This window comes from Kogia breviceps, chromosome 8 (assembly GCF_026419965.1).
Source record: "Kogia breviceps isolate mKogBre1 chromosome 8, mKogBre1 haplotype 1, whole genome shotgun sequence".
NCBI classification, from domain to species: domain Eukaryota; kingdom Metazoa; phylum Chordata; class Mammalia; order Artiodactyla; family Physeteridae; genus Kogia; species Kogia breviceps.
In genome coordinates, this window is record NC_081317.1 from 34,992,789 (window position 1) to 35,006,804 (window position 14,016).

The 14,016-nt window shown below is 38.7% G+C and overlaps 1 protein-coding gene across 4 annotated transcripts; it reads left to right on the forward strand.

Annotated features, from left to right (window-relative positions):
• Window positions 1-263: 263 nt before the first annotated feature.
• Window positions 264-13,406, forward strand: PRXL2C (peroxiredoxin like 2C). 4 transcript variants are annotated; one of them, XM_067041181.1, is made up of 7 exons: window positions 391-713; window positions 1,155-1,223; window positions 2,105-2,158; window positions 2,328-2,433; window positions 6,967-7,098; window positions 7,855-7,911; window positions 10,880-13,406. In XM_067041181.1, the coding sequence occupies exons 1-6, from the start codon at window positions 498-500 to the stop codon at window positions 7,869-7,871; spliced, it is 594 nt and encodes a 197-aa protein (XP_066897282.1). In that variant the 5' UTR covers window positions 391-497; the 3' UTR covers window positions 7,872-7,911; window positions 10,880-13,406. The 4 variants fall into 4 exon arrangements, with proteins under 4 accessions (XP_058927764.1, XP_066897282.1, XP_066897283.1 ...); XM_059071781.2 differs by lacking the exon at window positions 7,855-7,911 and having other exon boundaries at window positions 264-713; XM_067041182.1 differs by lacking the exon at window positions 7,855-7,911 and having other exon boundaries at window positions 392-713; window positions 6,967-7,111.
• The last annotated feature ends 610 nt before the right edge of the window (window positions 13,407-14,016 follow it).

Here is a 14,016-nt window from a genome sequence, read left to right on the forward strand (position 1 = left end):
AACTGAGGAGGGAATGGGTTAAAAACAGACTAGAAGTTAAAACAAATCTATCGGATCATAAATATGGACGTGCTTGGTAACTGGTTCTCTTGAAAAGATAGAACTAACTTCGACTACGGAGAGCAGGGGTTGCTTTCTTCCTAATTAACTCCTTTCTCAGCTGGGATCTCTCTGTCTCTCTCTACCATGAGTGGCTGAGTCAGAAAACGCGACAGCGGTTCCGTACCTTACGGAGCTTCGGAACCATCTGAGCTGTGTACAGAGACTTGGCGGGGCCTAACCTGGAAGAAAACACGGGCGCCCCGGCTTGCCCCCGCGCGCCTCACTCTCCCCCGGCGCCACAGCGGGTCTGGACCTCAAGCAACTCCGCGCTGTGCGCCCCGCCCCGCCGTGTGCCCCGCCCCGTCAGTACGGCCCGCTCCTTACGCCCAGCTTGGGTAGCGACCCGGCCCACCAAAGATTCTGACCCCCCACCCTCGAGAACCAAGGGCCCGCGGATGCAGGGCGCGATGGCCGCCCCATTCGCGGCCCCGGTCACGCGGCAGATCAGCGGCTGCGCCGCCCCAGCCCCAGTCCCAGTCCCAAGCGGCCCCGAGAGCGGGCAGCGCCTGGCCGCCGCCGTGGCCGACCTGCCGGTGCTGGACGCCTCCGGGAAGCGGGTGCTGTTTGGCGCGCTGTTCCGGGAGCGCCGGGCTGTAGTGGTCTTCGTGCGGGTGAGCGCGGGCTGTGGGACGATCCGGAGCAGGGACCTCACCCGCAGGCTGGGACAGAGGTTGCTTCCACGACCTCCGCTGGGGGGTGGTTACATCGGGCCCCTGGACGGGTCCAGGGCCCGAGAGCGAAGCCCGCCGGGCCTGGCCCTTCCCGCGGTCATCCACTAGAAGCTTCCGGAATGCGAACTGCTCCTCTCGCTTCCTTGAACGGGAATGGAAAAGCAGCACGCCAAGCCAAGGCCATTTTCTCAGCGAGCGAAGAGGCCTAGCACAGACTGGGTGCGGCCTAATTTCAATGCATATTTGGGCGCCCCGACACCTCTTTCTACCCGTCTTGGGTGTTGTGTTAATTAGCATCACGCATAATGCAGTACTTGGTCCTTTCTGACCCCAGGGGTGTTAGTTGCTAACTTGTCCTTTTTGCCCGTATTGGAATTTCAGCATTTCCTGTGTTACATCTGCAAGGAATATGTAGAAGATCTGGCCAAAATCCCCAAGAGTTTCTTACAAGTAAGTTTCCTGAGAGTGAGCAGCAGCGAGCCCCGCTTCAGGGCGGCCTTGTGAAAATCGCCTGCCATTTATAAGGAGTGCAACGGGATGAGGTGCGGAGTGCACCACCTTCACAAACCCAGATTCTCACCATCCCACACATCTCTCCAACACCTCCAAAAAGGAGAGGCACGCGTTAGAAGTCTATTTCTGGCCTGTTCATTATTGCGTGGTTATAAACATACTAACCATAATAATAATTTTGATGTTACCTAATAACCTGCCTGTTCTCAAATGTTGATTGATAATGACCAAAAACAGAAATGCTAAAAATATTTCCTTCCCTTTATTTTTGTAATAAAGACACTCCAAATAGTTGTTCGTTATAGGAAAATACTAATATATCTTAAAGGTGAAAATGTGTATTGTTAATGGAATGCATGTTCCACATTGGTCTGACAGCCACATACAGGTGTGTTTCTTCAGGCGTATAGAGGTTGTCCCCAGCTGAGCTTTTGAGTGAACGCATTGGGTAGATTTTGTAAAACTAAGATCTATTTTCAGCAGACCTTATCAATTGAGATGTGAAAGAATAAAATTGTCTGATTAAATAACCCTACTTTAATAGTTTTTATTCTTGTTTAATGTATGCCTTTGGGGGAAGTGTAGAGAACTACTGACTATATTATTTTGAAATTCTTACTTAGCAAAAGAATAATCTGAATTAATTGAACATTTTAGCATACATCTCTTTGCTTTGACTCACACAATTTTGTTCTTTATACCATTCTTCTAGAAGCCTATAGGTGGCATTAGGATGGAACAGAAGAGTTGGATTAGGGGAAGTTGTATGAAACATGTGATTTCCAATAATATGTACATGTCTTTTTTCTCTCCTAAAGGAAGCAAATGTCACTCTTATAGTGATTGGACAGTCATCCTACCATCATATTGAGGTAAATACATAGCAAATTGTGACTCTAACAGGTTAAATCTCTTTCAGACATAAAAATTATATTATTTGAATCACTAAATGTAGGCTAAATTTGCTAAAATTAAGTCAGATTATCACTATTTTTCTCCCATTTCTTTTGATAAAAATTCAAACTATACTCTTTTTTTCAGCCTTTCTGTAAACTGACTGGGTATTCTCATGAAATCTATGTTGATCCTGAGAGAGAAATTTATAAAAGATTGGGAATGCAAAGGGGTGAAGAAATTGCCTCCTCAGGTAAGACATGATATGTCTCAAGTAGAAAACACTAATGGTGTATTTCACATTTCACATATGCATATATATGCATAGGGGAACAAGTGGTAAATTCATAAATCAACCTGCTTTTTATGATTCTAGTAAGTGATCCAGATTCATGAGACTCTAAAAGATTCATTTCCTGGATGTAATGACATGGAAGGCTGTTGGCAAAGTACTAAATGAATGAAAAATGCAAGTTGCATAGCAGTGTTTTTAGTATGATTCCATTTTTATAAAAATAAAAACCATTTTCATAAAGATCTATACTATATATGTGTGAAATGAAAAATGTTTTACAAGATATTGCAATGATTACCCCAAGGCATGGGAATGAGAAAAGTGGCTTTTGAGTTTTTTACAAGAAGTACATTTTACTTTTGTAATTACAAGAAAAATAATATTGCTTCAGTTAATATATTTTCATACCTCAACACCATGGCTTTGAATGCTCTATGTTCTTTAATAGATGAAATCTTAGTTTTCATTTAAAGCCCAACTCAAAGGGGCTCTTAATAGCTCTTCAAGCAGAAGCAATTGCTCCCTTCATTGTATTTTAATAGCACCTTGTACTCGATTATATACTCTATAATTGTACTTAAGGTGGTGGGTAGTATAGTTAGTTGAAAAGTTTGATGTTTTATTCATCTTTATATGGTCCATATTCCCTGCCCTTACATAATTCTTTACAATTAAGAGTATAATAAGCTTTAGGTGAACTATTTATATATATTTTAGGTAGAAAAAACTTGGCTTCTGAAATACCAAATAAGAGAACTCAACTTGAACTCAAATCACTTATTCTCAACAAATGCTGAGAATGACACCCATGGGACCCACTGTGTTAGATGTTCCTGGGAGGACTGTGATAAATGACACAGCCCCTGCCAACCCAATGCTCATAATCTACTCTGGGAGACAGAAGCAAACAGTCAACTACATTACAGTTTAGGGCTCATAAAAAGAAGAGTATGTACTGGCAATACCTATAATGCAGAAATGCCTGTAACACCAGAAATGCACAGGGAGAGGAGAATCTGGGAAGGCTTCTTAGAGGTGGTGTTGTCTAAGCTCATTCTTTAAGGAGTTAGCTGGGTGAAGTGAGGCTGGGAATGGTGCAGCTGACGGAAAGTAGCACGCGCAAAAGCACACAGGTATGAAAAAATTTGACTGTTGGAGAAGTGCAGTTCCCTGTGTCTGGCCAGAGTCTAGGAGCCAGCTGGGGGATTGTGTGAGCCAGAGGACTGAGTCTGGGAACATGCCAAGGAATTTGGATTTGTTCTGGAGGCAGTAGGGAAGTCATAAAATTATTATATTTGAGTGGAGAAGTGATACAGTCTTGTTGCCAGGTGGAGGAGCAATTGGAATGTGCCAAATGGGAGTCATTGATGTTCTTGACAAGTTTGTAGAAATAGGCTAGAAGGAAATGACATGGCCTGAAGTAGAGATGCAGAGGGACAGATCACAGAGCTACTTATTAGGTAGAGTTGACAGGATCCCTTTACTGAAGTTTTTAAAGAGAGCAACCTAAACTTTATTAAAACCAATGATGAGGTAGCATAAATACAAAATTTGCTCTTTTTTCCCCCTCTCTTTTTAGTATAGGAAATTGCAACAGTACAGATTGTGAACCTTCATCTTTGGTAGACTGTTTTCCTGTGCTATAGCAGAGTCTCAGCATGTGTAAGGTCTGTTTGTCATTTAGCCACTTTAGATATAAACTGTGAGTTTCACTTTAATAACACCTCACCATTCATTGCCTCAATAAAGATGTGGAATTGCAAAGAAAACAGATGAATTTAAAGCAAAATACATTCTTGTGATTATAAGAGAGAGTATATTCAAATCATTTAAACTCCTTTGATCTGTATTAAAGTACTGTATTTACAAACAGAAAACATTAGGTTCTCACAAAATAATTTTTTAAAGTTCCTGCCTGAAAAAGCGCTAATCTCAGAATCAATTTCAGAATAATCCTACTTGAAAATTATGGGGCTTCCCTGGTGGTGAAGTGGTTGAGAGTCCGCCTGCCGATGCAGGGGATACGGGTTCGTGCCCCGGTCCGGGAAGATCCCACATGCCGCGGAGCGGCTGGGCCCGTGAGCCATGGCCGCTGAGCCTGAGCGTCCGGAGCCTGTGCGCCGCAACGGGAGAGGCCTCAGCAGTGAGAGGCCCGCGTACTGCAAAGAAAAGGGAGGGGGGAAAAAAAAGAAAATTATGACACTGAAAATAAAATATAATAATTTAAAATTAATGGGACAGTTTATAAAGACAAAGAGTAAGAAAATAAAGCCACTAAATTCAAGGGAGTAATGGGCTTACCCAGTATTTCATTTTGCCTTACTTGATAATAAACCAATTTATGGTGTTAAATCTACAATGATGACTGTAGACAGCACATAAGCACAATGCAGAAAACATGCCTCTTATAATACTTACATAATCTAATGTTTCAAGTTAAAATTCTGGTCTTGAGTCCAAGAATGAAACTAAGAGGAAAAAAATCAAAAACAAGAGTTTTACACATAACTAAATTCGTACTAGCAAAATTAGATTGTGCTTTATAGCAAAGATTGTGAAATTCTAGGTTGTGAAATCTTCTTCAATTAAATTTCTAAAATTTCAGAAATGTTAAATGACCCTTCTTCAGACATGAGGAGACAGTTTGGATTTATGAACATCTATTTTAAGTGTAAAATCCTAAAAAACAGTAAACTTTAGTCCTTTACCCATGTCTCTAAGCTAATGAACCTGTATTTGTTTCTTGGTGAGATGAATGTCCATCCTAATATAAACATGAAAGAAAAGTTGGAGAGATGAAGGAAATAATAGGTATCTGGAAAAAATTAAGAAATCGGGCAGGTCAAAGGCAGCATAATCATCAAAATAAAAAGCAAAAAGCACTAGTAGGAACCGACCGCAGGGCTGAGGGTTGGACTCTGTGCTGTGACCCGGCAGGAGAAGATGAACGGGACTGGTAACTGCTGTACACTGGTGGACGTGCACCCGACGGGCAGACAATGGGCAAGAGGACCTGGGCCATGGTGTCTTGCTGCTCAACCAGTCATTCTCTGGCCTCAGAACTGGTGGAGTCCAGAATTTAAAAAAACTAAAAAGACATAAAAGGCAGGGATAGGAAAAAGATAAGTTACAAGAAAGGTAGAGACTGAGTTTCTTTACTCAAAGGGAGTGGAGGACTTCCCTGGTCGCACAGTGGTTAAGAATCCGCCTGCCAATGCAGGGGACGCGGGTTCAAGCCCTTGTCCGGGAAGATCCCACATGCCCCGCGGAGCAACTAAGCCCATGCGCCACAACTACTGAGCTTGCTCTCCTCATAGAGCCCATGAGCCACAACTGCTGAGACCACATGCTGTAACTACTGAAGCAACAAGAGATGCCACTACAATGAGAAGCCCACGCACCACAACGAAGAGTAGCCCCCACTAGCAGCAACTAGAGAAAGCCTGCGCGCAGCAACAAAGACCCAACCCAGCCAAAAATAAATAAATAAATAAAATATTGAATTACTTTTAAAAAGGTGGGGAGTGGAAGTGAAGTATCAGTTACTGTGAGAAAGGAAATAGAAAAACTGACAGCCAAGCAAAGATGGAGTTATAGCTATAGTTGCTATTGTTACAGCTAAACCGCAGTCTCAGTAGCATAACGTGGGAGAAGGTTCTTTTTCTTTCATATTTCAAGAAGGGTATATCTATTGCATGCTTCTCCAAGCAGCAATTCGGGGACACAGTAGGAAAGACTCAGGCCCTTTTCATCTTGTGGCTCTGCCATTGTCAATCCAAACTTCGAAGGATGTAGAAGGAACATGGAGAATCACTCCCTGAGAGGTTTTTAAGAGGTGCTCTGGAAGTGGCACACATCATTTTACTCATTGGTTAGAGTGTAGTCATATAGCCTTACCAAACTCCAGGAAATGTTTAGCTGTGGTCCCAGAAAGAGGAAACGGGTTTTGACAAGCGTATAACAGTCTGTGCCACAGTATCTCCTGAAGAGGAATGTAGTTATTTATTAGTTGGTAAGAGACTAAACAAAACATAAATGGGGAATTACAAAGGAAAGCACTACCAGTTTGACAAGTCTGTAGCTGACATTTTTCTGTGGCAGAAAATGATCTGGGTCTGTCACCACTTCTTCCTTTAAAGCAGTAGTTCTCAACCGGGAACAATTTTGACCCCTACCCCCAGGGGACATTTGGCATTGTCTGGAGACATTTTCAGTTGTCACAGCTTGGTGAATGGTGGTTGCTATGGCATCTAGTAGGTACAGAGAGCAAGGATGATGGTAATCACCCCACATTGCACAGGACAAAGAATTATCTGGTCTAAAACATCAGTAGTGAAAGGCTGAGAACTGTTCTTTGAAGGAAGAAAAAAAGACAAGTCAAAAGTACGATGACACATAAGAAAGAGACTGTTTTCTAGAAATACTAACGTTATCTTAATATCTAATCAAATATAAAATGACAACGTCTAATGACAATTCCTAATATTTCAGGACACAGCCCCCATATAAAATCAAATATAGTCTCAGGAAGCATTCAGAGCCTGTGGCGAGCAGTGACTGGCCCTCTTTTTGATTTTCAAGGAGATCCATCTCAGCAAGGTGGAACACTCATTTTAGGTCCAGGTAAGTGGTCCAGGTAAGCATCAAAGCCCAGCTTCAGCAGTACACTTCTCGTGCTTTTTAGAAGTCCAGAGGCCATCCACTTTCTTCATAAAATAGCCACCATGTAAAAATGGGCAACTGGACATGGTAACAGTCAGGATGCTGTGCTTTCATAGGGGTCATCGTTTGTTTTCACATGCTTCTGTGTATTTCTGATGTTTGTTTACTGGATGTAATGTGGCTGTGATTCCATATCTGAGTGATTCCAGGTATTTGGGATAGAAGAAATCAGCAGTGGTTTGGTGACTTGTATGTGGCTATAACACTCTTTAAAAATTTCAGTGGAAGTGAACATTTTCAAATGGGAGAAAACCATCAAGAACTCTTGTCATTGAAGAATCAAATCTAGTTATTTATATCTAACAAAACTAGCAGACTTGCCCTATGTCAGAAAGCAAGTCAAGGGGAATTCCCTGGCAGTCCAGTGGTTCGGACTCAGTGCTTCCACTGCAGGGGGCATGGGTTCGATCGTGGTCAGGGAATTAAGATTCTGCATGCTGAGCAGCGTGGCCAAAAAAAAAAGGAAGCAAGTCAACCCCAGGGGCAGCTTATTCAGTAACAGTTACTCTAAGCTGCATCCTTTAAATAGCTTTCTTTTTTTATTTTATTTAATTTTTATTCTATATTGGAGTATAGTTGATTTACAATGTTGTGTTAGTTTCAGGTGTACAGCAAAGTGATTCAATTATACTTAGAGATATATCCATTCTTTTTCAGATTCTTTTCCCATATAGGTTATTACAGAATATTGAGTAGAGTTCCCTGTGCTATACAGTAGGTCCTTGTTGATTATCTATTTTATATATAGTAGTGTGTATATGTTAATCCCAAATTCCTAATTTATCCCTCCCCGCCACCTTTCCCCTTTGGTAACCGTAAGTTTGTTTTTGAAGTCTGTGAGTCTGTTTCTGTTTTGTAAATAAGTTCATTTGTATTTTTTTAATATTCCACATATAAGTAATATCATATGATATTTGTCTTTCTTTGTCTGACTTTGTTCATTTAGTATGATAATTCCTAGGTCCATCCATGTAGCTGCAAATAGCATTATTTCATTCTTTTTTGTGGCTGAGTAATATCCCATTGTATAAATGTACCACATCTTCTTTATCCATTCATCTGTCCATGGATATTTAGGTTGCTTCCATGTCCTGGCTATTGTAAAATAGTGCTGTAATGAACATTGGGGTGCATGTATCTTTTCGAATTATGGATTTCTCTGGGTATATGAACAGAAGTGGGATTGCTGGATCATCAGGTGGTTCTGTATTTAGTTTTTTAAGGAACCTCCATCCTGTTCTCCATAGTGTTTGTACCAATTTACATTTCCACCAACAGTGTAGGAGGGTTCCCTTTTCTCCACACCCTCTCCAGCATTTATTGTTTGTAGACTTTTTGATGATGGCCATTCTGCTTGGTGTGAGGTGATAACTTCATTGTAGTTTTGATTTGCATTTCTCTAATAATTAACAATGTTGAGCATCTTTTTGTGTGCTTTTTGGCCATCTGTATGTCTTCTTTGGAGAAATGTCTATTTAGATCTTCTGCCCATTTTTTTATTGGGTTGTTTTTTTGGTATTGAGCTGCATGAGCTGTTTGTATATTTTGGAGATTAACCCCTTGTGGGTTGCTTCCTTTGGACATATTTTCTCCCTTTCTGTGCGTTGTCTTTTCATTTTGTTTATGGTTTCCTTTGCTGTGCAAAAGCTTTTAAGTTTAATAAGGTCCCATTTGTTTATTTTTGTTTTTATTTTCATTACTCTAGGAGGTGGATTCAAAAGATATTGCTGTGATTTATGTCAAAGAATGTTCTGCCTGTGTTTTCCTCTAGGAGTTTTATAGTATCCAGTCTTACATTTAGGTCTTTAATCCATTTTGAGTTTACTTTTGTATGTGGTGTTAGAAAATGTTCTAATTTCATTATTTTATATGTGGCTGTCCATTTTTCCCAGCACCCCTTATTGAAGAAACTGTCTTTTCTCCATTGTATATTCTTGCCTCCTTTGTGGTACATTGACCATAGGTGCATGGGTTTATTTCTGGGCTGTCTACCCTATTCCATTGATCTATAAATAGTTTTACTGATCAATTTGTACCACCTGAAATTCCTTTGGCTTCCCTCTACTAAATGGTTGGGCATTGGATCTCTACCATGTTCAAGTATTGCAGTCAGGGACAAACACCCAAAAAGCCTAAATCACTGTGTTGTAAACTGATTTTTCTTGGTTCTTCTTCATGTTTAAAACTGTTCATATTAGTGAGCATAGCTTCTACAGGTTATAAAATTAACATTTACTTTAATAAATTCCAGATGTCTATAAGGAAGTCTTTAGAAGGAGGATTTTGACCAAATATCATAATTTTTTGTTTTTTTTGCAGCTGGAACAGTATAGCTAGCTAAAATCTTTCGTTTTATTTAATCTCCCTTTCCCTCCCTCTCATGAATTTACACAAGTTAGACTAGCCAAAAAAAAAAAGCCTTGTTTTATGAGAATATATCCTGTAAATTAGCCAGAATGACACTGAGCCATATTTCTGAATGAATTATTTCTATCCTCAGACTTGTAAGGCATTATTTTTTGAGCCCCTCATCTCCAGGTTTCAGCATCATTTGAGCACATGTTCTGTTGTGTGAGAATGAAGAGCACACAGAAAGCATCATTTGTGTGTCAAGTTGGGAGCAGACTTAATTAAGAGAAAATTTTGATACTACCCATTGGAAAAATTGTAGCTCCTTTAAGGAAAGAGCTGGGTTTACTTACTTATTTATACAAATCTCTTACATGGTTAACCAAGTATTTCATTTTACCTTATTTGATAATAAGCCAGTTTATGATATTAAATCTACAGTGATTACTGTAGACAGCAGATAAATACAATGCAGAAAACATGCCTCATAATATTTACTAATCTAATGTTTTAAGTTAAAATTCTGGTCTTGAGTCCAAGAATCAAAGTAAACAGAACACAGACTATAAATTATGACTATTTTATTTGAGCAGATAAAAGAATTGTGAACATCTAAGTGTACTGTAACTGATTGTCTTAATGCCCTTATTTTTTTCAGCCTCTTTTGGTCTATGGTTATAATGTAGATAGCCTATTTTTTTTGTGTGTGTGTGGTACGCGGGCCTCTCACTGTTGTGGCCTCTCCCGTTGCGGAGCACAGGCTCCAGACGCACAGGCTCAGCGGCCATGGCTCACGGGCCCAGCCGCTCCGCTGTATGTGGGATCTTCCCGGACCGGGGCACGAACCCGTGTCCCCTGCATCGGCAGGCGGATTCTCAACCACTGCGCCACCAGGGAAGCCCGTAGATAGCCTATTAAATCAGTATTTGGGAGTGAATTTTTTAAGGAAGTGATTTATTCTATTATTACATTTAAGAAACAGATTGTTTTCCAGCTTGATATTTATGCTAGTTCCATATTCTGCCTGTCTGACAGGATATTTTATTTAATTACATTTAATAAAACCTAACACGGTTATAATTTAAGAATCTTTCCCCTTGGATCTCATAAAACATTACATATTAGCCTTATTTAACAATAATTTTTGTCATGTTTTATTACCTTAATTAAAAATTATTATCTCATTATATAGAGAATATTATGTACTCCAGGTAAATAATTTTTTCTTTCAGACTAATTTAAAGTTAAAATGCTTCCTTGATTCTAGTAAGCAATAAATCTAATGAATAACACTGTATGTCAACCTTTACCTTTTATTCTTGTTCTCTTCTAGGTAACAACATCCATTTTATACACCGTGATAGGAATAGGTTGGATCACAAACCCATCAACTCTGTTTTACAGCTTGTAGGAGTTCAGCATGTGGACTTCACAAGCAGACCTTCAGTTATCCATGTGTGACATTACAGACTCTGTCACTTTCAAATGGACCTTGGGATATGACTTGAATTGTGGGAATGTAGTATACTTGTGCAGTGCCTAACTTATTGGCTCTTCCCAGCCTTTGAGGAGTTATGAAACCATAAAGAGACCATGTACCACCAGTTGAATAGCATGCTGAGAGGCATCAGTTGTCAAAAATGTGATATATATTTATAATTTTATAGCTTTTAAAGTTTTATTTTCTATAAAAATTTCTGTAAAAAAATTAAATTTTATTTTTGCAAAATAAAACTTTAAAAACTATAAAATTATAAATACCATTCTTTATTTTACATTATGATATATCCATTCAATGAAGGTTTCTTTGGCCATTAAAATAATAAATTCTTATGAAGAACATATAAGGAGAAAGGGAAGCAACCCAAGACCATTTTATCCATTGAGAAAAGCAGGATCTCAAATTCTGTAAACAGTATAATCACATTTTTGTATGTATATGTTTATATTTTTTTATGCTTAGAAAGAAAGACAGGAAGTAAACACACCAGAGTATCACCAGTTAAGTATCTCTAGGTGGTAGGATTACAAGTGTTTTTATTTTTTTTCCATACTTTTTTATAATTCCCAACTATTCTATAATGAACATGATTCATTTTTTTGGCAAGGAAAAGGTCTTTAAAATTATACGAAGAATATATCCCTACATAGCAAGCTCCACAAAGGTACAATTATATAGGCTGCAGTCCACAAGTTTCTATCCTGATTGCTTTACTCAGAGGAAATACAGCAGATCGAACCTTCACAGAGCCTGTGTTCACAGCATCTTGACCACACACCCACCGTCCATTTCACTAGGATTTTGTTTGGGGCAATGGGGGCAGGGGTTGCTAGTAAAAGGAAAAAAAATATGTTTTAGATATTTAAGATACGTATAATCAGTATGCTTTCTGAAAGGAAATTTTAAGAATTGTTTAAACTAAAAACCAAAAAAACTTTGTAATTTAAATGTACACTGTGGTTTGGTTGTATATTCCTGGACAATTTCTATTTCTCACCTCCAAGTTTCTTTTATTTAGTAGACTATTGTCATCTTTTATTTTTCTGGAATCATAATATGTTTTGTTGGAAGTGTCCCAGGAATTCTGATGAAAAGTACTGCAAAATTAAAGTACTTGTAATTATTAGCAAGTATAATACTGCTTTGAACTTATACAAGCATATGGAGTCATACACAAAATATAAATTGTCCAAAAATTTGAATCTATTTTCATGTGTTTATAAATGGACAATCATATTTTTAATCAATAAAAATGAGTTATCTTATAAAAGTTAAAATTAAGGGCTTCCCTGGTGGCACAGTGGTTGAGAATCTGCCTGCCGATGCAGGGGACACGGGTTCGTGCCCCGGTCTGGGAAGATCCCACATTCCGCGGAGCAGCTGGGCCCGTGAGCCATGGGCGCTGAGCCTGTGCGTCCGGAGCCTGTGCTCCGCAATGGGAGAGGCCACAACAGTGAGAGGCCCGCGTGCCACAAAAAAAACCAAAAACCAAAAAAGTTAAAATTAAGGTATTTTGTGCTATTTTTTATAGTAAGGAGACTGGTGGCCCAGATCCTTCTACTGATTTTAGACTTAAAACTGCTGAATCATAGCTTACACAAAATTTATATATTTACCTTTATAATGTACATTATATGTATACATTATAAAAATGTACACGACATTTTTTAAGATACATAAATGTTCTTTATGTGGTTTCATGGAGGAACAGTTACATAAATACAGTGCAGTAGTAAATTGCCTATCCGAACAAACATTTAATATAAAAATTACTTATAATAGGTGCTGTGAAACATATAAATATACTCCATATCCAATAATGTACTGGACGCAAAATTTTGAAAAACCTTTTGGTGATAAATATGTAGAAGTGCTGGATAAAAAAATAACATCTAACAGTTTTGTGGTGCTAATTTGCCAGGTACTATTCCAAGTGCTTTACATACATTAGCTCTGTGGAATTGATATTACTATCATCATTATCATTGTTATCTCCATTCTACGGAACAGAAACATCTTTTTTTAAGCTGAATTTACAGGAAAGTGAGGAAACTCCACAAGGGCCAAACAGAAGCAGAAACCAGGCTGTTGACCATGCGTTGAAGCCATGGGCTGCCCTGAGGGCTGTCTCCCTCCCAGGACTCAGAGGCCTTATACTGTAGAGTTAAAAGTAAGACCACTAAAGCACTACCTGAGACCTGGGACTTCTGAGGGCTATGACAGTGTAAGAATGGGCTACAGTCAAATCCATCTCTAGACAAAGGAGCCCTGTGAAGGAAATATGTTGTAAAGCTTCTGCAGTGAACCTTTGTGGCAAAAAGAATTTCAATAAAATGAAAGTTCATGTTTAATTTAAAAATTCAAGTATATTTTTTTCTCAAGGAGATTGATAACTAATAGCCTGCATAAAATGTTTGTTCATGTTGTCATCTACAATGGGGGCCACAACAGCGAGAGGCCCGCGTACCGCAAAAAAAAAAAAAAAAATTAAAGTTCAGATAATCAATATAAAAAGTTTTAAAATGTATAGAAAAAATGTTTAATAGTTTTTGAGTAGATTATTATAGGTCCCTTCACACTGAAACAACTGTCAATTAATATTTCAAGAAATTATATAATCTTAATTATTTTTGTGGCTTTTTTCACTCTCATATGTTCTGGTTTGGACTATAGGTTATATGGTCACCTTATTGATCATCTTCATTGATGGATGAAGCAAATAAAATAAATTAAAAATAATTAAGCATAAAGAACAGTTGAACAATAGAAATAACAAGCTTGATTTAATTAACAAATTAAAACAATAATTAAAAGCACCTATCATTCTCAAGAACATAAAACATTAACCATATATTATCCCTTAAAGTAAATCTCAATAAATTTCAAAGACTCAATTTCATACAGACCATGTTCTGTTATCACACTGCAATGAAATTAGAAATCAATAACAACAACAAAAAACCTCTATA